This window comes from Eleutherodactylus coqui, chromosome 6 (genome assembly GCF_035609145.1).
Source record: "Eleutherodactylus coqui strain aEleCoq1 chromosome 6, aEleCoq1.hap1, whole genome shotgun sequence".
NCBI lineage: Eukaryota > Metazoa > Chordata > Amphibia > Anura > Eleutherodactylidae > Eleutherodactylus > Eleutherodactylus coqui.
Genome location: NC_089842.1, coordinates 220,665,541 through 220,689,132, shown reverse-complemented (window position 1 = coordinate 220,689,132; position 23,592 = coordinate 220,665,541). Strand labels below are relative to the sequence as shown.

At 50.4% G+C, this 23,592-nt stretch overlaps 2 protein-coding genes across 3 annotated transcripts in view; one reads left to right on the top strand and one right to left on the bottom strand.

Moving 5' to 3' along the window:
- Positions 1–16,727, bottom strand: part of TDRKH (tudor and KH domain containing) — a 22,727-nt gene extending 6,000 nt beyond the window's left edge. The window contains exons 1-9 of one of the 2 annotated variants that reach the window (XM_066608857.1): positions 16,572–16,727; positions 16,392–16,501; positions 16,242–16,327; positions 15,971–16,163; positions 15,661–15,797; positions 15,349–15,586; positions 14,583–14,746; positions 11,926–12,098; positions 11,768–11,832 (exon numbers count right to left, since the gene is read on the bottom strand). In XM_066608857.1, coding sequence (XP_066464954.1) covers positions 11,768–11,832; positions 11,926–12,098; positions 14,583–14,746; positions 15,349–15,586; positions 15,661–15,797; positions 15,971–16,163; positions 16,242–16,327; positions 16,392–16,497 — 1,162 coding nt within the window. In that variant the 5' untranslated portion in view covers positions 16,498–16,501; positions 16,572–16,727. The remainder of the gene's footprint in view (positions 1–11,767; positions 11,833–11,925; positions 12,099–14,582; positions 14,747–15,348; positions 15,587–15,660; positions 15,798–15,970; positions 16,164–16,241; positions 16,328–16,391; positions 16,502–16,571) is intronic. The other variant, XM_066608858.1, reaches the window with a different exon arrangement.
- Positions 16,700–23,592, top strand: SLC39A1 (solute carrier family 39 member 1). Its single transcript, XM_066608860.1, has 4 exons — positions 16,700–16,790; positions 18,436–18,629; positions 18,742–18,872; positions 20,639–23,592. The coding sequence occupies exons 2-4, from the start codon at positions 18,455–18,457 to the stop codon at positions 21,272–21,274; spliced, it is 942 nt and encodes a 313-aa protein (XP_066464957.1). The 5' UTR covers positions 16,700–16,790; positions 18,436–18,454; the 3' UTR covers positions 21,275–23,592.

The window sequence follows — 23,592 nt, the reverse complement described above, 5'->3', positions numbered from 1 at the left end:
AATTCCACAATATTCTATTGCAAGTCGTTAAGCAGATATGGCGGTTAAGCTGCTTTCCATGAATGCAAATGGGCTCAATTCTCCATTCAAACGCTCTGCAGTATCGAAAGAGGCTCCTGCCACCAATTCCGACATGGTTTGTATCCAGGAGACGCATTTTGACGCCTCCGCATGCCCCAAAATGTTTCCTACCAAGTTTCCTAACCTATTTAGCCTCGCGTCTGAAAAGAAAGCAGGCGTTTTGGTCGCATTTAAAGATACTATTGCTACGGATATCTTTATCGTAGAACAAGATCCTAAAGGAAGATACATACTTCTTTCAGGTACAATAAATTCTATCCCTTTTACCTTAAAGGGGTTGTCCCGCACCGAAACAGGTTTTTTTTTTTCAATAGCCCCCCCCGTTCGGTGCGAGACAAACCCGATGCAGGGGTAAAAAAAAACAAACGTCCAGTACTTACCCGAATCCCCGCGCTCCCGCGACTTCTTACTTACCTTAGTAAGATGGCCGCCGGGATCTTCACCCACGATGCACCGCGGGTCTTCTCCCATGGTGCACCGTGGGCTCTGTGCGCTCCATTGCCGATTCCAGCCTCCTGATTGGCTGGAATCGGCACACGTGACAGGGCGGAGCTACAAGGAGCAGCTCTCCGGCACGAGCGGCCCCATTCGGAAGGGAGAAGACCGGACTGCGCAAGCGCGTCTAATCGGGTGATTAGACGCTGAAATTAGACGGCACCATGGAGACGAGGACGCTAGCAACGGAGCAGGTAAGTGAATAACTTCTGTATGGCTCATAATTAATGCACAATGTACATTACAAAGTGCATTAATATGGCCATACAGAAGTGTATAGACCCACTTGCTGCCGCGGGACAACCCCTTTTAATGTCTACGCGCCCAACTCTGTGCAAGTAAGATTTCTAAATAAGGCCATTAAGAAGTTGCGGAAGCGAGAATAAGGCAGATTGATAGTTTGTGGGGATTTTAACCCCATTCCAGACAGGACTATGGACTCTTCGGGAGATCTTCCCAGGACTCCTCCTTCCCTGCGACCCTGGCTTAAACGCTTCAGCTAGAGAGTATACCTTCTATTCCCCTTGACATAGAACTTTTTCTCCACCTCTGAGACCGATCGTGCTCAGCTTTTCACACCAAGACAGAAATTGCGTAATTTATTACTAGAAAATTTCGATAAAGCTATGAAAATCTCTCGAGCATCGTATAACAAACCTTCTCGTTTGATGGCAGCTCTGATAATTTTCTTTTTGACTAGATTTAAGATTCCCTATATCTCTTGCCCAGATACTCCTTGGGGGAAAAGCCTTTCACCCAAAATACATCGCTGAAACCTTTCGTACATTTTATGAGAAATTGTACAACCTGAAAGACGACGATCCAACCCCCCCCCCCCCCCCAACCGTCGCAAACAGAAATCCAGGCGTTTTTGTCTAAAGTGAACCTCCCATCTCTCTCGGAATCTTTAACCCTTTCCAACCCATTGTCTGACGTCTAAAGACATTCTGCTTGAAGTCTGGACAGCTCCAATTTCGGAAGACGTCCGGCAGGGTATTCTTACTGTATATTACTGTCCGCTCTGTTGTCGGAGGCCTCTCCAGCATGTCCCACACCACAGTACAGGCTCTAGCCAGCAGATGGCGCCATTATATAATGGCAGAAAGAGAAAACCCTCTAGGAAACTGAATCCAAAATTGGATTGTTAAGGGTTAAACAGATTTTTGAACAAGCCCATATCACAAAGAAATATTAGATACTGCTAAAAACTCAGAAATCCCCAGGCCCAGATGGATTCTCAAATGGATACTATAAAAAATCTCAACCCCACATGTGTCTCTAGCATTTAATCAATGTCTAACACAAAGCAAATTTCCGCCAGAAATGCTTGAAGCCACGATAATCACTATTCCTAAACCGGGTAAAGATTCTTCCTCTTCAGCTGATTTCCGACCCATTTCCCTCTTAAACTGTGACACGAAACGCTATTAAAAAATCATTGCTCAGAGATTACTTAAAATATTACGGGATATCGTACGCTCAGACCAAGTAGGTTTTACTAAAGGAAGACAGGCGCCGGATGGAACAAGGAGAATCTTCAATCTGCTATCAAAACCAGAGTCCTCAAGCACTACCGATATTTTTCTGGCCTTGGGTGCCGAAAAGGCATTTGACAGGCTTCACTGGGGATATGCCTCTTCTGTTCTAGAAAAGTTTGGATTTGATGGAAGCATACTTAATGGGATAAAAACTTTATACCTCTCCCTCAGCTAAAGTCTTAGTAGATGGAACTCTAAGGCCTCATGTCCACAGGGAAAATCAGGCCAGCTACGGATTCTCCATGGAGAATCCGTAGCGGGTCCCTCCTGCCCCGCGGACATGAGGCATTAAATCAGAATAAACTTACCCGCAGCGGACCGTGCGTGTCTTCTCTTCTTTGCGGCCAGATCTTTTCTTCGGCCCGGCGGATGTGCTCGGCATGCCGGCAGCGTGCCGCGCACATGCGCTGGGCCAAAGAAAGAAGACCCTGCCGCGAAGGAAGGAAGAACTGCATCGCCCGGAGCAGGCGAGTTTAATTCAGGCACGGGTCTCCTGCGGATCCGGACGGCTTCCATAGGCTTCAATAGAAGCCCGCGGGAGCTGGCCCCACGGGAAACCCGCACCTAAATGGAGCATGCCCATTTTTTTTTCCATACTCCAGGATTTTTGTAATTCCCTTTTATTGACCATCCGTGGGTATTTATCTACCCGCGGGTGGTCAATGCATCCCTATGGGGTGCGGATCCACGTGCGGGTGATACGCTGCGGATTTAAAATCTTCTTTTCCCCGTGGACATGAGGCCTAATTCTTTGGAGGGGCCGTATAGTATTATAGAAAATGTTAATTCTTCCCACGTTACTACCCTGTTTTCCCGAAAATAAGACAGTGTCTTCTATTAATTTTTGCTCCCAAAGATGCGCTAGGTCTTATTTTCAGCGGATTTCTTCTTTTTCCATAAAGAAGAATTCACATTTATTGTTGAACAGAAAAAAAAATAACATTTCTTATATACTGTACAGTAGTTGTCATCACAAACCAGCAGAACCAGACAAACTGTGAATCCAATCAAGAATTTCTTGTTACTACCATTATTTCCATGTACACACTGTCTGGAGACTAACGATCACCCCCTAAAGAATCAAAGTGACACACTGGTTGCATGACACACACAGGGCCACAAAAAAATAAGGGCTGTAAAGTACGTGGCACCCACAGACTGTCTGGGGACTGTAACCATCACCCACAGCAGTTCGTGGACCACTTGTACAGCAGTGCAGCTTCCGGCCACCAGGGGAAGCTCATCACAGCAAACTCACACAGCAGGGACAGAGACAGGTCTTATTTTCGGGGATGCCTTATATTTAGCACTTCAGCAAAACCTCTACTAGGTCTTATTTTCAGGGGGACAGTATATTATTTCCGTTCTTTACTGACACCAGTCCCTCACTTAATGCTCTCAAAGTTTCAGAAACAACTAACAAACTATGTCTGGATGGGAAACCCCTTTCTATTCTAGCTCTCCATAGATCCCAGGGAGGAGCGGACTTGCCTAACCTGAAGGCATATTGAAACACTCTACTTTTAAACCAGTCCTCTTAGTGGCTCTCTCGCTTCCCGGGGATAAGTTGGCTTACCATAGAATTAGAACTGGGGAACGTGAGGTCCTTATCTACGTTGATTTATGCAAAGCTATTTACCATCAAACACCCATCACTGGTAGAAAAGTTAGACAAACATCCCATCTCTCTCCCTATGAAAGCCACTTTGGAAGCTTGGGGAGAACTTCTAAAATCCGCAGACGCCACAATATCCTGTCAACTAAAACAAATTCCTACGGAAGCCCTGGAATTATTTATTCATGGCTTACGATTGAACTCCTGGGTCGAATCAGGAATAAAAGTTATTGCGGACCTCTTTGAAAGGGATGCCCTGAGGTCCTTTGAGAGCCTAGTTGAGAGATGTAGATTACCAAAATCAGAGCTTTCTAAATACTTTCAGGTGCGCTCGTTTCTTCAGAAAAACCCTGTCCACACAAGCAGTTTCCCAATGGTAATTGCTGCAAGCTTAACTACGGCCAATCAAAATAAAAAAACTTAAAGGGGTTGTCCCGCGGCGAAATGCAAATTTTTTTTTTTCAACTTACCCCCGCATTCTGCCCTGTTAAAATCAATACCGTTTGTAATTTAAAAAAAAAAAATCGCTTACCTCCCTCCCAGTTCGCGCAGCATCTTCTTTTCCTCTTTTAAAGATGGCCGCCGGTCCTTTCCCAATGATGCACCGCGGTTTTCTCCCATGGAGCACCGCGGGTCTTCTCCCATGGTGCACCATGGGCTCTGTGCAGTCCATTGCCGATTCCAGCCTCCTGATTGGCTGGAATCGGCACACGTGACGGGGCGGAGCTACGCGATGACGTGTAGAAGGGGGCGGAGCCAGAACGCCAGTCGTGCCCGGACCGACCAGAAGGGAGAAGACCCTTCTGCGCAAGCGCGTCTAATCGGGCGATTACACGCTGAAATTAGACGGAGCCATGGAGACGAGGACGCCAGCAACGGAGGGGGTAAGTGAATAACTTCTGTATGGCTCATATTTAATGCACAATGTACATTACAAAGTGCATTAATATGGCCATACAGAAGTGTATAACCCCACTTGCTTCCGTGAGACAACCCCTTTAAGATGGTACTTTACTCCCGTACAACTCAAGACTAGACATCTGGCTCTGGAGGCTTCCTGTTGGAGAAACTATGGCCATGTAGGCTCACTTCTACATATTTTCTGGTGTTCCCCATTAATTCTGAGATTTTGGAAAGCAGTATATATTATATTAACCCCTTAACGACCAGCCCATAGTGTTTTTACGTCCTCCCGAAGTGGGCCTTATTCTCTGAGGACGTAAAAACATGCTTCCTGCAGAGAATAATGCCCCTCGGGCTATGGACGTGACAGCTCCATGCTGTTGGTGTCCGCAGGTAGCTGACAGCATGGAGCTGTCATCCCGGGCTGTTCGGAGCCCCCCCCGGCATTGCGATCGGCGCTATGCAATGGATAGCGCCGATCGCAAAAAAGTAAATAAAAGTGCAATAAAAGTTAAAGATTCAGCTGCTCTGATGGATCGGATCCATCGGAGCAGCTGAAATTACTCACCGATGTCCGTCGCACGAGTCCCAGCTGTCCCGATGCTCCGGGCGCCGTAGCCGTCCTTCTGCGCATGCGCGCCTGGCGGCATTACGTCAGCCGCATGCGCAGAAGGCCCGGCGGCGCGGGAGACTTAAAATCTCCTGGCTCCCGGCTCCTGTAGGTAGCCGGGAGGCAGGAGATGTCAGCGGGGACTGCGGTGAGCGGTCCCCGGTACCGCGATCGCCGTTATCCAATGGATAGCGGCGATCGCAAAAAAGTTTAAAAAAGTGTAAAAAAAGTAAAGTTTCACCTCCCCTCATGGATCGGATCCATGAGGGGAGGTGAAAATACTCACCTCAGGTCCGCCGATGTCCTCCGGCCGGTGTCTGGACCCCCCGCTGGCTTCTGCGATGTGCCGATGCGGCGCGCATGCGCAGAAGCCGGCGAGCCCGGCAAATTCAAAATCTCCCTGCACCCGGCTGTCACAGATAGCCGAGTGCAGGGAGATATGACTGGGGACCGCTGTATGCGGTTTCCAGTTATATGATCACCGTTATCCATCAGATAATGGTGATCATATAAAGTTAAAAAGTAAAAAAAAAAAAAAAAGTTAAAAGTAAAAAAAAGTTTAAAAAGTTAAAGTTTCATCTCCCCTTATGGATCGTATCCGTAAGGGGGGATGAAATTACGTACCCAAGGTCCCGGATTTGTTCCCTGGTGGGATGTTGATCCGCGGATGTTACCCCAGCTTCGGCGCATGCGCCCGTCAGCATGATGGCGGACGCATGCGCAAAAGTGAAAGATTGCCCAAGAACTATAAAATCTCCCTGCTGCTGGCTACAAAAGGTAGCCAAGAGCCTGGAGATGTCACGGGGAGCCGCGGTATGCGGTTACTGGTCACGTGATCGCCGTTATCCAATGCATAATGGCGATCACGTAAAAGTTCTTTAAAAAGTGACAGTTTCATTTCCCCTCACCGATGCGATCGGTGAGGGGAGATGAAACATCTTCTCGGAGGCTTCCGCATTTAAATCCAGATGCGATTATCCTCCATGGACCTTTCCGGCTGCTGCGCATGCGCCCGCCGGCAAAATGCCGGACACATTCGCAGGAGGCGGGGAGCCCAGGAAATTTTAAATCTCCTTGCTCCCAGTGACCAATGGTTGCTGAGTGCTTGGAGCAGTGACCGGCGGCCTCGCTGAGCGGTCCCCGGTCACGTGATAAAGTAGCGAACTAACATTAGGCCGGTCACGCGTGACCGGAGAGGAATTACAGGTTCTGCATGCGCTTGATCAGCAGTAATCCACGGATCAATCGCATGCATTGGATTACACAATTCCCCCCAATTAGCGGGTCGGAATTACGTAATCCACTCGCAGAAACAGAACACAGCATGCTATATTTTACCACGAATATCTGCGACCTAGAGCCCTTGGTGCTCTATGACCGCGGATATACTCGCACCCCATATACAAACACATTGTGTACGGGCTGCGGGTACCCGGGTCATCTCTAAGCGACGGCACGGGAAATGCAAACAAAAAACTGCCTGTGTGAGTAGGCTGTTAAGCGCAGTACATTACGCAACCGTACGCAGGGTCACAGCCGGGCTCACAGCTGGGATCAGCTGCAGGCCTCCGCAAGCAGATTCCGCCTACGGCTACGTGAGCCCGGCGTTATTCAGACCGCTACCTGTAATCCGTAATTTACAAGAAGCCCCGGGAACGCTCGCCTTCCTGCAGTTCCAGGAGCAGCTTGTTGAGCGCCTTCTCTGTGAGACCGCTGCACCGCAGCAAGATTACAAAGCCTCACAGCGCCACTTTCTACACCCCATCCCCGCTGCTGAGGTTACGAAATACCCCCCAAAATACATGAGGAGGGGGGGGGATACCCGGTTTTCTTGCCCCATGTGCCCAGCCCAACCAGCCTCCGTAATTATCCCTGTCTTCGGACATAAAACGCATTTATATTATTACCTTTATCTAATATTTAGGGAATGCCAAAAAATGGGGATGGTGGGGGGGGGGGGGGAATTATTTTTAGCAAGTCAATTTTTTTTCCGTATAAGTGGGCAATGGGGCCTTGAATTTATTCAGTTCTGCCCTGAAATCCAGCGGGCATTCCCTCCATTATGGGCCTAGCCATGTGTCCTGTAAGTAGATTAGGGCCACAATGGGTATGTTTCTGAACAGGGGACAAACAGGGGTATCCATTTTGGGGTGAAAGTCTTCATTCCTATGTACACTGTACAAAAAAAACTGTTTTTAAATTGACAAAATTGCCAAACAAATGAAAATCGTAATTTTTTCCTTTTGCTTTGCTTAGATTCATTCAAATACTTTGGGGTCAAAATACACAGTATACCCTAGATGAATTTGTTAAGGGGTCTAGTTTTTAAAATGGGTCATTTGTGGGGGGTCTCTATCGTTTTGGACGCTCAATGGCTCTACATGTGGGCAATGGGGACTGGAATTTATTCCGTTGTACCCTGAAATCCAACGGGTGCTCCTTCCATTATAGGCCTAGCCATGTGTCCTTTAAGTAGATTAGGGCCACAATGGGTATGTTTCTGAACACGGGACAAATGGGGGTATCCATTTTGGGGCGAAAGTCTTCATTCCTATGTACACTTTCCAAAAAAAACAGTTTTTAAATTGACACAATTGCCAAAAAAATGAAAATCGTAATTTTGTCCTTCTGCTTGGCTTAGATTCATTCAAAAACTGTGAAGTCAAAAAAGTCATTATACCCCTAGATAAATTCGTTAGGGGGTCTACTTTTCAAAATGGGGTCACTTGTGGGGGTTCTCCATCGTTTTGGTCACTCAATGGCTCTACAAGTGGGCAATAGGGCCTAAATCTCCTTCAAGCAAAATTTCTGTTCCGAAAGCCACCGGTTGCTCCTTTCATTTTGGGCCCCATTGTGCATATAGACGTAATACTAGGGCCACAATGGGTATGTTTCTGTGCACAGGACAAACAGGGGTATCCATTTTGGGGTGCAAGTCTTCATTCATATATGTGTGGTACAAAAAAAACTGCTTTTGAAATGACAGAATTACCAAAAAATGAAAATCGTATTTTTTTTCCTTCGGCTTGGCTTAGATTCATTCAAAAACTGTGAAGTCAAAAAAGTCATCCTACCCCTAGATAAATTCGTTAAGGGGTCTACTTTTCAAAATGGGGTCACTTGTGGGCGTTCTCCATCGTTTTGGTCACTCAAGGGCTCTACAAGTGGGCAATGGGGACTAAATTTCCTTCAAGCAAAATTTCTGTTCCGAAAGCCACCGGTTGCTCCTTTCATTTTGGGCCCCATTGTGCATCCAGACATATGATTAGGGCCACAATGGGTATGTTTCTGAGCACGGGAGAAACAGGGATATCCATTTTGGGGTGCAAGTCTTCATTCATATATGTGCTGTACAAAAAAACTGCTTTTAAAATGACAGAATTACCAAAAAAATGAAAATTGTAATTTTTTTCCTTCGGCTTGGCTTAGATTCATTCAAAAACTGTGAAGTCAAAAAAGTCATTATACCCCTAGATAAATTCGTTAAGGGGTCTACTTTTCAAAATGGGGTCACTTGTGGGGGTTCTCCATAGTTTTGGTCACTCAATGGCTCTACAAGTGGGCAATGGGGCCTAAATCTCCTTCAAGCAAAATTTCTGTTCCGAAAGCCACCGATTGCTCCTTTCATTTTGGGCCCCATTGTGCATCCAAACGTAAGATTAGGGCCACAATGGGTATGTTTCTGAGCACGGGACAAACAGGGGTATCCATTCTGGGGTGCAAATCCTAATTTTCATGTGTACTATAGAAAAAAGTCCTGTCTTTAAAATGACATATTTGCAAAAATATGAAATTTTTGTTTTTCTCTTCTAAATTGCATTGACTCCTGAAAAAAAACTGTGGGGTTAAAATACTCATGACACCCCTCAGTGAATACGTTAAAGGGTGTAGTTTTTAAAATGGGGTCACTTGTGGGGGTATCTATCATTTTGACTCCTATGAGCCTTTCCAATCTTGGATTGGTGTAGGAAAACAAAGTGTTCCTCAAAATGCTGAAAAGTAATGTTACATTTGTACGTCTCCTAAATGGTTAAAAAAAAACGAAAGTTTTTCCAATGTGCGCCCAAAATAAAGTAAACGGATGGAAATATAAATCTTAGCAAAAATTTCTATATTATGTTTGCACATATTTGAGATATTGCAGTTGGAAATGTGAAAAAATGACGATTTTTTCAAAATTTTCCCAATTTTGGCGCTTTTAATAAATAAACACAAATTCTATCGGTCTTTTTTTTCCACCTAAATGAAGTACAACATGTGGCGATAAAACAATGTCAGAATCGCTTGGATATGCAAAACCTTTCTGGTCTTTTTCCATGCTAAAGTGACACGTGTCAGATTTGCAAAATTTGGCCTGGTCATTAAGGCGTAAACAGGCTTGGTCACTAAGGGGTTAAATGAATTGTCAGACCAGCCGATCCCAAAGAGCCCAGCAGTGGCCTTGATGCTTCTGAATCTAGAGGAAGGCCGGCCCAAAAAATAGAAGATTGATTAGCCATATATTGATGCGCGCAAAAGTAGCGATATCTAGAAAGTGGAGAACTGATAATACCTGAAGTAAATGACCTTATTAGGACGATTTCAGAACATCGCATTTCTGAAAAACGTTTCGCCTTTAGAACTAATGCTATAAAGAATTACGATAGTATGTGGAATCCCTGGAACAATCTGCTCCCGCCGGGATGTCAAATACGCTGTTTTGATCTTTTCTAAATTCTACACTTATTTCCCATCATTTCCTATAACTTTTCTTTCTCCCCCCCTTTCTGATCTCCTCACCTTCCTCAGCCTTTTCTTTATCTTTTCTTAACCCTTTCCAATCCAATTTGTATCCGGGTTCTCCTAGGGGGCTTACTCTTTTTCTGCGTTATACAACAGCGCTATCTGCTGGCTAAAGCCAGTACTGCATGAGGTGACACGTTGGATAGGCTCCGACAGCAGAGAGGCTGGCAATATACAGTAAGAGAACCCCGACGGACGTCTTCCAACATCGGAGCTGTACAGCCTTAAATCATAATGTCACACTGCATACCATCCTTTGTGAAAGCAGGCAATAGAGGTGGACATTTCTTTCACGGTCTGTGTGAAAAATCATGCATATCCGCAGAGGCTGTAACGGGCCTTGTGCTGTCTGTGGGACGTACAGACAGTATGTGGCTTGCATATACGGTGCTGTGAATGGCCCCCACATCTCTCCCCTGCACACACCTACAGCTGGTCGGCATCTCAACCGTACAGAGGCCGCTTGCGTTTGTGGTGACCGATATGTTCAAGCTGTCCAGGACCGACAACGACATCATTGTCCATGTGGCGAATGGGGGCTTTGGTTACTTTTGCGCTGTACACAACTCTTACCCACTTGCAAATACAGATGACCACTCTGCAGGGTCGCCACGGAAAAGTATCGCAGCACCACACGGTTAAGGCCCATTTACACCAGCCGATGATCGCTCAAAGGACAGTTTGAGTGACCGCTTCAAGCGATCATTTTGCATAAACTTTTAAGTAGCTACTCAGCTACTTAAGAGCTATTAAGTATGCAAATGAAGACTTCACTGAATGCAGTCAATAGCCCGGGCTCTTATCTGCATTGAGATCCTTTGTTCTCCAGCAGAAAACAATGCTCTCAGCACTCCCCGTGGAGAACTACTGATAAGGCTGAGCCCCGATTTTTAGGTTGGACTGAATTTAACGATCAGCTAGCAGTGCACGATGGGCGCACATTTAGACGCAACGATTATTGCTATAACGATTTGTCTGAAAGAAAATCTGTCCTTGTTGGCCAGAGTAACCAATCACAGCGCAGCATTCATTTTACCTCAGTAGTATGAGAAGTGAAAGTTGCGCGATGATTGGTGTCTTCTTCAGACGACGTGTCGCACCATTCGCAGAACATTGGTTCCTGCCCTGACTGAAAACAACGTACCATCAATTCCATCCGCATTGGAGGCAGTCTGGATGTCCCCCATTTCCTGCGCTCTCACTGCGATAGTTATGGCCACTGCGCATGAGAACGGACATGAACTGGTGGAAGTTGGAACGCTGGCAGACAGCCCCCACACTGGTTTCTATGGGGATGGTAGTAGGTAAACAAACCCGATGATCGGCGGGTGTACAGAAAGAGGAGCCACCATGCAGCCTGTCAATGGTTGTAATGGCAGAAGATGGCGACACCTATGGCCAGCCCTGGCATTGCCACAGAGCAAGCTGCACCACACTCCTACATGGTACTGCAACACATCCCTTCTCCTCATCAGGAGTGGTGAAGCTTTTTCTCAGTTCCCTCTGCTCCAGGAAGAGCAGCATCGTCACCACGACAGCGCTGTCATCTATTTTCCTGAATGACAAATCCATATAAGTTTTGTTCGGTGCTGCCCACCCCGAATCGATGTAAAAACCAGAGATCTGCTGGCTGGCAGCTGTAATGGTGGCCATATTGGCCATCTGACTAGACTGTAAAGATAAAAGGCTACATCAGGGTTCACAGGAACGACTACTTGATCGCTTATCTGCTAGACAACTCACCGTTGGGGGCGACACCAGAGAGGCAGCACTCAATCGCCTGGAAGGGGAGACTCAGGAAATCACTCCTGGAAGAGGACAAGTGTATGTTACAGAGGACAGGAATCCGGGCGTGGGATGACACAATGGGGTGAGGGGGGGATTTTTGCGCTGCCACTCACCGCAGCGGGTACAGGTTCTCTCTCAACGTGTCCCAGTTGTCACCATAGTCCACATAGTAGAGATCCACATTTCCGTTCTTTAGGAAGCCCAGCACCTCGGCCCGGTACCAAAACTTATCGCTGTGGAAGGGAGCAGCAACAATGTCGCCCACCTGCACCTCTGGCACAGACCCCTGAAAAGAAAGCAACATTAAAAGGAGGAGGCATCGACGAGGCCGCGGCATCCTAAGTGGGCCGACAAGGCCGCGGCACCCTAAGGGGGGAGGGGGCGACGAGGCTGCGACATCCTAAGGGGTGGGGCGACGAGGCCACGACATTAAAAGAAAGCAACATTAAAAGGAGGAAGCAAAAAAAGCCAAGGCCGCGACATCCAAAGGGGGCGACAAAGCTAAGGTCGTAACTTCCTAAACAGGGCCACGACTTCCTATTCGGGGAGGAGGGGGCGACAAAGCCAAGGCCGCGACTTCCTAAGCGGGAAGGAGGGGGCGACAAAGCCAAAGCCGCGACTTCCTAAGCGGGAAGGAGGGGGGCGACAAAGCCAAAGCCGCGACTTCCTAAGCGGGAAGGAGGGGGGCGACAAAGCCAAGGCCGCGACTTCCTAAGCGGGAAGGAGGGGGGCGACAAAGCCAAGGTCGCGACTTCCTAAGCGGGAAGGAGGGGGGCGACAAAGCCAAGGCCGCGACTTCCTAAGCGGGAAGGAGGGGGGCGACAAAGCCAAGGCCGCGACTTCCTAAGCGGGAAGGAGGGGGGCGACAAAGCCAAGGCCGCGACTTCCTAAGAGGGAAGGAGGGGGGCGACAAAGCCAAGGCCGCGACTTCCTAAGAGGGAAGGAGGGGGGCGACAAAGCCAAGGCCGCGACTTCCTAAGCGGGAAGGAGGGGGGCGACAAAGCCAAGGCCGCGACTTCCTAAGCGGGAAGGAGGGGGCGACAAAGCCAAGGCCGCGACTTCCTAAGCGGGAAGGTGGGGACGACAAAGCCAAGGCCGCGACTTCCTAAGCGGGAACGAGGGGGCGACAAAGCCAAGGCCGCGACTTCCTAAGCGGGAACGAGGGGGCGACAAAGCCAAGGCCGCGACTTCCTAAGCGGGAAGGAGGGGGCGACAAAGCCAAGGCCGCGACTTCCTAAGCGGGAAGGAGGGGGCGACAAAGCCAAGGCCGCGACTTCCTAAGCGGGAAGGAGGGGGCGACAAAGCCAAGGCCGCGACTTCCTAAGCTGGAAGGAGGGGGCGACAAAGCCGAGGCCGCGACATCCCAAGCGGGAAGGTGGGGACGACAAAGCCAAGGCCGCGACATCCCAAGCGGGAAGGTGGGGACGACAAAGCCAAGGCCGCGACTTCCTAAGCGGGAAGGAGGGGGCGACAAAGCCAAGGCCGCGACATCCCAAGCGGGAAGGTGGGGACGACAAAGCCAAGGCCGCGACATCCCAAGCGGGGAGGAAGGGGCAACAAAGCCAGGGCTGCGACATCCTAAGCGGGGAGGGGGCGACAAAGCCAAGGCCGCGACTTTCTGGAGGTCGACAAAGCCAAGGCTGCGACTTCCTAAAGCTGGGGTCACATGGGTCGTATCCTTGGCAGAAATCTTACGGTTTCACCGCAGCAAAAAACCCGCCGGGAAAGCGCAGCGTTAAAACCCGCGGTACTTAGCCGCGGATTTTGGAGAAACTTAGCTGCATGCTTTTCTGTTGCGGCCGGCTCTCCCATAGAAGTGTCCCAGGAATCTGCACTGCATCGCCACCTTTGCCGTGACAGATGCGCTGCCCCTGTGGACAAGATTTTTGACAAAGGTCATCCACATGGCTGGTTAATCCCAGGATTAGCGGGCCACACGCGGATTTTCCACAATGAAATCCACCCCGTGTGACCCCAGGCTAAGGAGGGCGACAAAGCCAAGGCCGCGACTTGCTAAGGGCATCTTCACATTGTGGAATGTGATGCAGAATATTCCGCCTTTAGACCCACAGCAGGCAGCAGTATCCCGTAGCTGTGTTACGCTTCCGTCACGGATTCTGCCATGGACTTGGCACGTAGATTGAGCCTAGTCACTGGGCAAAATCCGCATGTTGAATTTCCAAAGCATTTCTGCAAGAAATAACGCCACTTCTCCATGCAGTTCTGCGCAAAAACACACCAGAACCTCACATGTGTATTCTGACCACTGACTGCGCTAGGTCAGCGTGCAGCCAAATCCGCTGCAGAACATTCGCGGGTTTTGACGAGGTTTTAGCTGCGTTGATTCCACTATGGAAATAGATTGGGGAAGGCATCATAAGGCCGCCTGCAGATGGGCGGAAATCCCGCGGCGGTATTTCCGCCACTGAAAGCCTGCATAGGAGTGCATTACAATACGCACTCCTATGCAGACGGCCGCGGTTTGGCCGTGCGAAATCTCGCGCGGCAAACAAACCGCGGCATGTCCTATTTCTGTGCGGGGCTCGCACTCACCCGGCCGCTGGCTCCGGTCTGCGCGGCAGCCGGCATATGAAAGAGCCGGGGCCGCCAGGTGCGGGTGAGTATGCGCTCGTCACTGCAGGCTCTCGGGTCGAGTCCCGCGGCGAGAATTCTCGCCGCCGGATCCGACCCGCTCGTCTGCAGGCGGCCTAAGGGAGAGGGGCAGCAAACCCAGTGGGCGGAGCTCAAGTAGTCGGGGGCAGGCACTCACCCTCTTCTGCCTCTGGTAGTGGTCACTCATCTCAGTGGTCAGTTTGTCCAGCTGCGAGGAGCGGGACCCCAGGATCTGGATCCAGAAGTGTTCGGGGTTCTCTATGGCCGACATGTAGACGTCCACGAACTCATCTGCCTGGAAGTTGTAGTCCGGACTGGGGACTGACGAAAGAAACCACTAAAACTTTACACATTTTTAAGGCCGCCTGCAGACGGGCGGAAATTGCCCGACAGACGGCACATGAAAGATCCGGAGCTGCGGGGCGCGGGTGAGTACGCGCTGCTCTCTGCAGGCGCTCGGGTCGGGTCCCGCGGCGAAAATTCTCGCTGCTGGATCCCACCCGGCCGTCTGCAGCGGCCTAAGTGTGAATTATATTACTTTGTGATCGCCCCTGGGGTCACATGGCATCAAACTCCTCCCCTAATAATGGTAGAAGTACCTGTATAACCACCCCCAACCAATCAGAAGTGCTGAAGGGAGTCATGTGATGCTGGGGTAAAGAGGCTGCCAAAATAACGTAGCCCCTCTACACAGAATGGGGGATAAGTGTCTGATCACTGCGGCTCCAACCTCCGGGACCCCTGAACACCTCCTGTGAGCTTAGCAGCGCTGCACAGTTCATGAGCCCCCCTCCCCACCTGGAGAGGTGGTCCCGCTACGCACAGCCAGCCTACTCCCACAGGGCATCCTCCAGCTGCGTAAACTCTCCCCCCCCCCGGACCCCCCAACGAGAAAACCCCTTTAAGAAAGACATTACAGTTACCCTCAAACTTGCAGACATAGGCGCAGTCGGCCATGTTTTCTAGAAGCTGGAGGTCGTCCTCCGGGGGTCTGTCACCTGCATAGTCCATGGTCTGCGGCTGTTTCTCGCCCTCCTGGGGGCGCTGTCCGTCTTCCTTCTTCACAGCAATGATCTCTTTCCTTCGTGAGCGGAAGGTGGAGGATTCTGCAGCGCGACGCTGGACAGCAGCCGCCTCTTCGGACGCTTTCTGGAGGAGGGTCTGCCCGGAGGAACAGTAGAGGGATGTTATGTGATGCTGGGATTACTACGCCCCTCAGCCCTCTCTCCACGCACCTTGGCCGCCTCCACCTGCTGGCAGCTCCCGCTGACGGTGATGCGTCGTGTCGCCCCGCTGCTCTCCGCCTGGCGCTCGCACTCTATTCTGGCTCCTGAGCTTCGGGTAATTTCCCGTATCCGCTCGCCTCCCTGTCCTGCAACCAACAGAGAAGACTGCAGGCGGCCCGACGCGCCAATCACCAAGCCGATGCGTCGGAGCCTCCTGCATCAGGAACAGCATGCCAGGACCGCTGTGAAGACTGACACAGGAGGACTCCCTGGTGCAGTTCAGAGGCAGTAACATGGCGGCCATCATGCCTCGCTTTACCTATAATGCGGCCCATAGATATGGCGGGGAAGTGCAGCTCCACCCTCAGCGCGGCGCCGTCCTGCAGGATCCCGTGCAGCAGCTGCCGGGTTTGGCGCACTTGTGCAGGGCTGCCCCGGATGGTCAGCTCGCGGTCTCCTACGCCATCCGGAGCGGCGCTCACCACGATGCGGGCGTGGCTCCCTGTCCGCAGCTACGAGAGAGAACCGGTAGCCGTAAACACAAATCTACGTGCTTTGTGTCCGGCGCGGATACAACCGCCATGACTCACCTGGTCAGTGAGGGCGCCGTCCTGCCCTATGATGAGCTCTGCGGCATGTCGGGGGACGGTCACACACAGCTCGTCCTGGTGGGGGGCTGGGAGGGGACACAGGTGTTACAGGTCGCTCGGGGTGGCGGTCGCTGCGCAACGCACTCTCACCTGTCCGCGGTCTGGCGTACCACACGTATAGCAGCGCTGCTCCCGCTGACACGCCCAGTGCCACCGCCACCTTCTGCCCGGTGCTGAGGCTGCTCCACCGCTCCATCACCCTGCAAAGGCAACAAATATGGGACCCTCAGCAGGACAGTCACCTATAGCAACGGACCGGTCACTACTTACCTGCCGGCTCAGCTAAGCAAAGGGCCGCCGGGGGCGCCGCTCCGGTATTTATCTCCTCCCACTCCAGCGTTAGTCCGCCCCGTACCGGTGCTCGGCACCTCTGAAGCCCGTGATGCGGATGGGGGACGCTACTTCCGGGTGTAGCAAGATGGCGGACGAGCATGCGCAGTACATCGTTCTGGGAAGAAGGGTCTAAAGATTAGGGGCCTGACCAGAGGGGTGAGAAATGTGGCTTATACCTCGTTGCTGTACCTTATTATACCTCATGGCCGTACCTTCTTGTATTTCCTACCTCACTGCTGTACCTTATTATACCTCCTACCGTACCTCAATGCTGTACTTTATTGTACCCCACGGCCATGCCTTATTGTATCTCTAACTAACGGCCGTGCCTTATTGTACCTCCTACCTCACTGCTGTACCTTATTATACCTCACTGCTGCACCTTATTGTACCTCCCACCCCACAGCCGCGCCATATTGTACCTCCCACCCCACGGCTGTACCTTATTGTACCTCCTACCGTACCTCACTGCTGTACCTTATTATGCCTCACGGCCGCGCCATATTGTACCTCCCACCCCACGGCCGCACCTTATTGTACCTCCTACCCCATGGCCGCGCCATATTGTACCTCCCACCCCACGGCCGTACCTTATTGTACCTCCCACCCCACGGCCGCGCCATATTGTACCTCCTACCCCACGGTCGCGCCATATTGTACCTCCTACCCCACGGCCGCGCCATATTGTACCTCCTACCCCACGGCCGCGCCATATTGTACCTCCTACCCCACGGCCGCGCCATATTGTACCTCCTACCCCACGGCCGCGCCATATTGTACCTCCTACCCCACGGCCGCGCCATATTGTACCTCCTACCCCACGGCCGCGCCATATTGTACCTCCTACCCCACGGCCGCGCCATATTGTACCTCCTACCCCACGGCCGCGCCATATTGTACCTCCTACCCCACGGCCGCGCCATATTGTACCTCCTACCCCACGGCCGTGCCTTATTGTACCTCTCACCCCACGGCCGTGCCTTATTGTACCTCTCACCCCACGGCCGTACCTTATTGTACCTCTCACCCCACGGCCGTACCTTATTCTACCTCTCACCCCACGGCCGTACCTTATTGTACCTCTCACCCCACGTCCGCACCTTATTGTACCTCTCACCCCACGTCCGCACCTTATTGTACCTCCCACCCCACGTCCGCGCCTTATTGTACCTCCCACCCCACGGCCGCGCCTTATTGTACCTCTCACCCCACGGCCGCACCTTATTGTACCTCCCACCTCACTCAGACCTTCCTGGTGCCTCTCACCACCTCCTGTCAGAGATTTGACACGACCTTCTATACAGTCAGTGACCCATAATTCCGTAAGGCTGGTACCACACTTCAGTGTCCGCCGGAGGCCCCGTCACAGATAGCGCTCAAAATGCCGCACAGCGCTGTTTGGTTCCGTCCAGAGAAGGAGACATTTGACCACGGGAACCCCAAACAAGTGAAAGCCCTCCAAGGCAGTGGCTGTTACAGGGGGCGCTACGGCCCTTTATATACTCCACCACAGCACTGGCTGCGGTCCCCACCGTGCAGTCAGGCGCCCGCTGCCGCATCCCTATGTATTTGCCACCTGCTAAGGCTTCTGCTGTTCTATAGGGGGCTGCGCTATAGGTGCTGCCCATCCTCCCCCATAAGTGGTGCTTGTTACTCTCCTCACCCCCCTCTTCTTTAGTTGGCGCCCACTAGTGTAATCGATGTTCTACAATGCCCGCTGTTCCTCCGCTGTGCTGGGTAGTTGCGCCGTGTAGGGTAATATACAGGAGGGGCAGGATATAACATGTCTTCTGCTTTGTAGTGCCCTCTGGTGACTCATCATGGAGGTGAACCCCGCCAGCGTGGTGTGGAGCCCGAACCTGGAGGCGGCTTCGCTGTCGGTCGGCGGCCTGGAGGTGAAGCTGGGCTCTCTGGTGACTCTGCTCCTCCTGACCCTAGTCAGCGGCCTGACCCCACTCTTCCTTTTCAGACGTCAAGCAGCCTCGGACGTCCTGGGTAAGTCCTGCCGGGGAGGGTGCGGGGCTCAGACACCCCATGTGATGTCAGTGTGCAGCGGCTGCGCTGGGTGGAGCCAGCTTGTAACATCAGCGTTAATTACCTGTTGCAGGTGATCGGCGCAGAGCGCTGAGTCTGATCAGTTGTTTCTCCGGCGGCGTCTTTCTGGCCACCTGCCTCCTCGATCTGCTGCCGGATTACCTCTCGGGGATGAACGATGCCATCATGAAGCTGAATCTAACCGTAAGTAACCACGCCTGGTCACATGACACGGAATATAATACCCAATCACACAGCAGGAGACAACACCTAGTCACATGACACCTGGTCACTAGATTAGGCACATACCAAGTCACAATAAGAGACATGGGACATTATACCTAATCATATGATACGGCACGTGACGCCTGGTCACATGACACTGGACATAATACACATAATGCCTGGACGTGTAACACAAGTCGTGATACACGTAACTACATATATGACGTGACACATGTTACCTGGTCACAGGACATAGAACCAATAGCTCGTCACATGAGACACAATGCCAGCACATGTGACACGAAACGGCAATCCCCAGAAGTTGTCGCTCTGCTGTAGACCCCATCCTGCAGTTCCATCTCAGGCAGATCTGTAATGATGGGAGTTGTGGTGATTAGATGGACGGTCTTGTCACCGGAGACCCTAAAAGTGGTTCCCCCTTGGCCTATAAAAGGCTCTCGGAGGCCCCTTGTGTGTAGTGACCTCTTCTTCCGCTTGTGTAGAGCTTGAAGACCACTAGACGCCTCTACGGCGCAGAGAAGAGATTTCACCCCGTTACCAGAGTCTGAGAGGGGCGCATTATTGGGATGTGAGAAGCTGGATGGTCATATCGATGAATTGTCCCCCACCGGCCGTTCTGACCGGAGGTGTTGGGTCCAGTGGATGGGGGCACACAAGGTGACCAGGCTCATGATGCCTCCTACAGACCACCAGTAGAGAGGAGCGTCTGACCAGACTGTTAGGAGGTGTTGGGACCAGTGGATACGGGCACACAAGGTGACCGGGCTCAAGACGCCCCCTACAGACCACTAGTAGAGAGAAGCGTCTGATCATCCGACAAGCACCAGCAGCCCCAACTGTTTCATTGTCCGCCATCCAGAGACATCCTGCCCGTTTCACATCTTGTATCCAAGCTAGAGGCGGTGCAACAGGGTACTAGAGCCTCCATGCCCGCATGTATCACATCTTGTATCCAAGCTAGAGGCGGTGCAACAGGGTACTAGAGCCTCCATGCCCGCCCGTATCACATCTTGTATCCATCCAAGCTAGAGTGCTGCTATGTGCTAAGTGGTGTGGTATAGGATATAAGCTAGGACTTACTTCATAGGGGGACCTTAAATACCCTCAAGTCCCCCTAATCCTGGTATGTGAGTAAGGCCCCCTGCACTCGGGCGGAAATTCTGAGGCGGGATTTTCCGCAGAATTTCCACCCGTGCCCGCCTGCATAGGATAGCATTAGAAAATGCAATCCTATGCAGACGGCCGCGACTTGTCAGCGTGAAAATACACGAGCATGCTCTATTTCTGTGAGCGGGTCTCGCAGGGGCCCGCACAGAAATGTCACTCCCAGCCCCCCCAGCCAGAGTTGCAGCGTGACATCGCCATGAAGCGTCCGACTACACTAGTCGCATAACATGGGACATAGTACCTAGTCATGTGACAAGAGACGTGATGCCTGGTCATGAGTCACAGGACATATTCACATAACTCCTGGAGCCGGGATGTAATACCTAGTCATATAACATGAGACATAATACTTAGTCATGTGACACTGGACATAATGCACGTTACACTATACCTAGAGACATGACATGAGACCTAACACACACAACTCCTGGTCACATGACACAACATAAAACTTAGCCACCTGACACAAAAGATGGCACTTGGTCCCGGGTACTGCTTGTTTGTGTGTGGGCAGAGCTGGCCTGTTTAACCCCTTGCATTCTGTGTTTGGCCCCCAGCTTCAGTTCCCGCTGCAGGAGTTCATCTTGGCCATGGGCTTCTTCTTGGTCCTCGTCTTGGAGCAGATCGTGCTGAGTTACAAGGAGCAGCCGGGGTGGTCGGAGGAGACACACTCCCTCCTGGGTTCGGACTCCAGGATCCCGCACACGGACCAGCCGCACGTCCATGTGGATGTGAACGCCCACTCTGCCGTGCGGGCGGTGGTTCTGGTCCTGTCTCTCTCCTTACATTCGGTCTTGGAGGGTCTCGCTGTCGGGCTCCTGCAGGAGGGCAGTAAGGTGCTGGAGACCTGCCTGGCGCTCCTCATACACAAGTGCATCATCTCCTTCAGCTTAACCCTGAAGCTGGCACAGGGCCGCCTCCGCCCGCGGGCCATCCTCTTCTGCCTGCTGCTCTTCGCCTTCATGACTCCTCTGGGCATCGGACTTGGCATTGTGTTGACAGAGAATGCAGACCCCATCCACCAGCTGACCCGCAGTGTCCTGGAAGGCATCGCCACCGGAACCTTCCTCTACATCACGTTCATGGAGATCCTGCCCCATGAGCTGAGCGCCGGCGACCAGCGCATCGTCAAAGTCATCGTCATCCTCTGCGGCTTCTCCGTCATCACCGCCATTTTATTCATCAAGATCTAATGCATCAGAGAACCACCCGTTATGGTCAGTACACCCTGCCCCACGGGTACCAGCCCCAGTGAAACTCCAGATGGTAGTGATATTATAATACCGCCTCCTAGGGATACGAATACAACAAAACCAGCAGTAACTAGTGTAATATCACCCTCTATGTACAAGAATATAGCTACACCAAGCAGTAACTAGTGTAATACCGCCACATATAGACAAGAATATAACTATACAAGCAATAACTAGTGTAATACCGCCCCCTATGAAGAAGAATATTACTTCACCACCAGTAACTAGTGTAATACTGCCCCCTATGTACAAGAATATTACTTCACCACCAGTAACTAGTGTAATACTGCCCCCTATGTACAAGAATATTACTATACCAGCAGTAACTAGTGTAATACTGCCCCCTATGTACAAGAATATTACTATACCAGCAGTAACTAGTGTAATACTGCCCCCTATGTACAAGAATATTACTATACCAGCAGTAACTAGTGTAATACTGCCCCCTATGTACAAGAATATTACTATACCAGCAGTAACTAGTGTAATACTGCCCCCTATGTACAAGAATATTACTATACCAGCAGTAACTAGTGTAATACTGCCCCCTATGTACAAGAATATTACTATACCAGCAGTAACTAGTGTAATACTGCCCCCTATGTACAAGAATATTACTATACCAGCAGTAACTAGTGTAATACTGCCCCCTATGTACAAGAATATTACTTCACCAAGCAGTAACTAGTGTAATACTGCCCCCTATGTACAAGAATATTACTATACCACCAGTAACTAGTGTAATACTGCCCCCTATGTACAAGAATATTACTATACCAGCAGTAACTAGTGTAATACTGCCCCTATGTACAAGAATATTACTATACCAGCAGTAACTAGTGTAATACTGCCCCCTATGTACAAGAATATTACTATACCAGCAGTAACTAGTGTAATACTGCCCCTATGTACAAGAATATTACTATACCAGCAGTAACTAGTGCAATACTGCCCCCTATGTACAAGAATATTACTATACCAGCAGTAACTAGTGTAATACTGCCCCCTATGTACAAGAATATTACTTCATCAAGCAGTAACTAGTGTAATACTGCCCCCTATGAATAAGAGTATTACTACACCAGCAGTAACTAGCGTAATACCGCTCTCTAAGGACTCAAATATAAGTACACCAGCAGTAACTAATGTAATACCGCCCCTATGTACAATTATATGATATTAGTAGTAACTAGTGTAATACGGCCCCCTATATACAAGAATATTACTATACCAGCAGTAACTAATGTAATACTGCCCCCTGTGGATAAGAATATTACTACACCAGTAATAACTAGTGCAATACTGCCCCTTATTGACAAGAATATTACTACACCAGCAGTAACTAGCGTAATACTGCCCCTATGTACAATTATATGATACCAGCAGTAACTAGTGTAATACTGCCCCCTATGTAAAGGAATATAACCTCACCAGCACAAACGAGTGTAATACCGACAAAAACGTGGTGTAGACATGGAGGGTAATATTCCTACTTGTCTGGGGTCTCTTTAAAACCCTAAGCCAAATCACAGATTTTGCGGTAGAATCTGCGCTAATTCCTCAACAAATCCGCTGCAAGATCTGCGTTCGGTTCACTAGGATGGAGATCTGTGCCATCATTCATGCGGGGAGAATTTTTCCGAGCACGCACGGCATAATATTTCTATTGGCGCTCTACGCCGCCACCTAGTGCTCAATTTATACGGAAAAAACTTTCTAGCGTTTCTGCACCTAAAGATTTAGAAACGTTCTGCACAAATAAAGGGGGCGTCCTAAATGTCTCCGGCCCGCACTGCCCCCTACCCTGCTAACCGTCCTCCTAGCTCATTTTAAGGATTTTGCTAGTTTGCTTTTTGTAAGTAACGCGCTGAGAACATGCTGATCGGCTCCGCCTATTTGTCCTGTTATGAAGCTCCGCCTTTTTTTTAAATAGTTGTTAAGCATCGCCTTCTTTTCAGCGCGGCATACGCCACACTTCTGCCGCTTCTGTTCGCCAGCACCCGCATTATTGGCAAACATGATGCTTTTTGGACGCAGAAGTCGCCATTCTCCGGAATCAACTGGATATTCATCACTTCCGATGGGAATTTTGTTACGCCACTTTTTAACCCCTTCCTTGTCATGACATTTTCTAGATTTGATATTTCGCTGTATTTTCTAGTAGTTGCGTTGAAGTTATTTGTCATATCTGTGGGTTTTCTATTGACGCCATATTTTGTACCCGCGTGAGAGTGCAATAAATATCTATATTTCCACTA

Coding starts and splice junctions, on each gene's coding strand:
- SLC39A1 (XM_066608860.1), top strand. CDS start 18,455: ATGGAGGTGAACCCCGCCAGCGTGGTGTGGAGCCCGAACCTGGAGGCG. Junction 18,630..18,741: donor AGCAGCCTCGGACGTCCTGG/GTAAGTCCTGCC, acceptor TACCTGTTGCAG/GTGATCGGCGCAGAGCGCTG. Junction 18,873..20,638: donor TCATGAAGCTGAATCTAACC/GTAAGTAACCAC, acceptor TTTGGCCCCCAG/CTTCAGTTCCCGCTGCAGGA.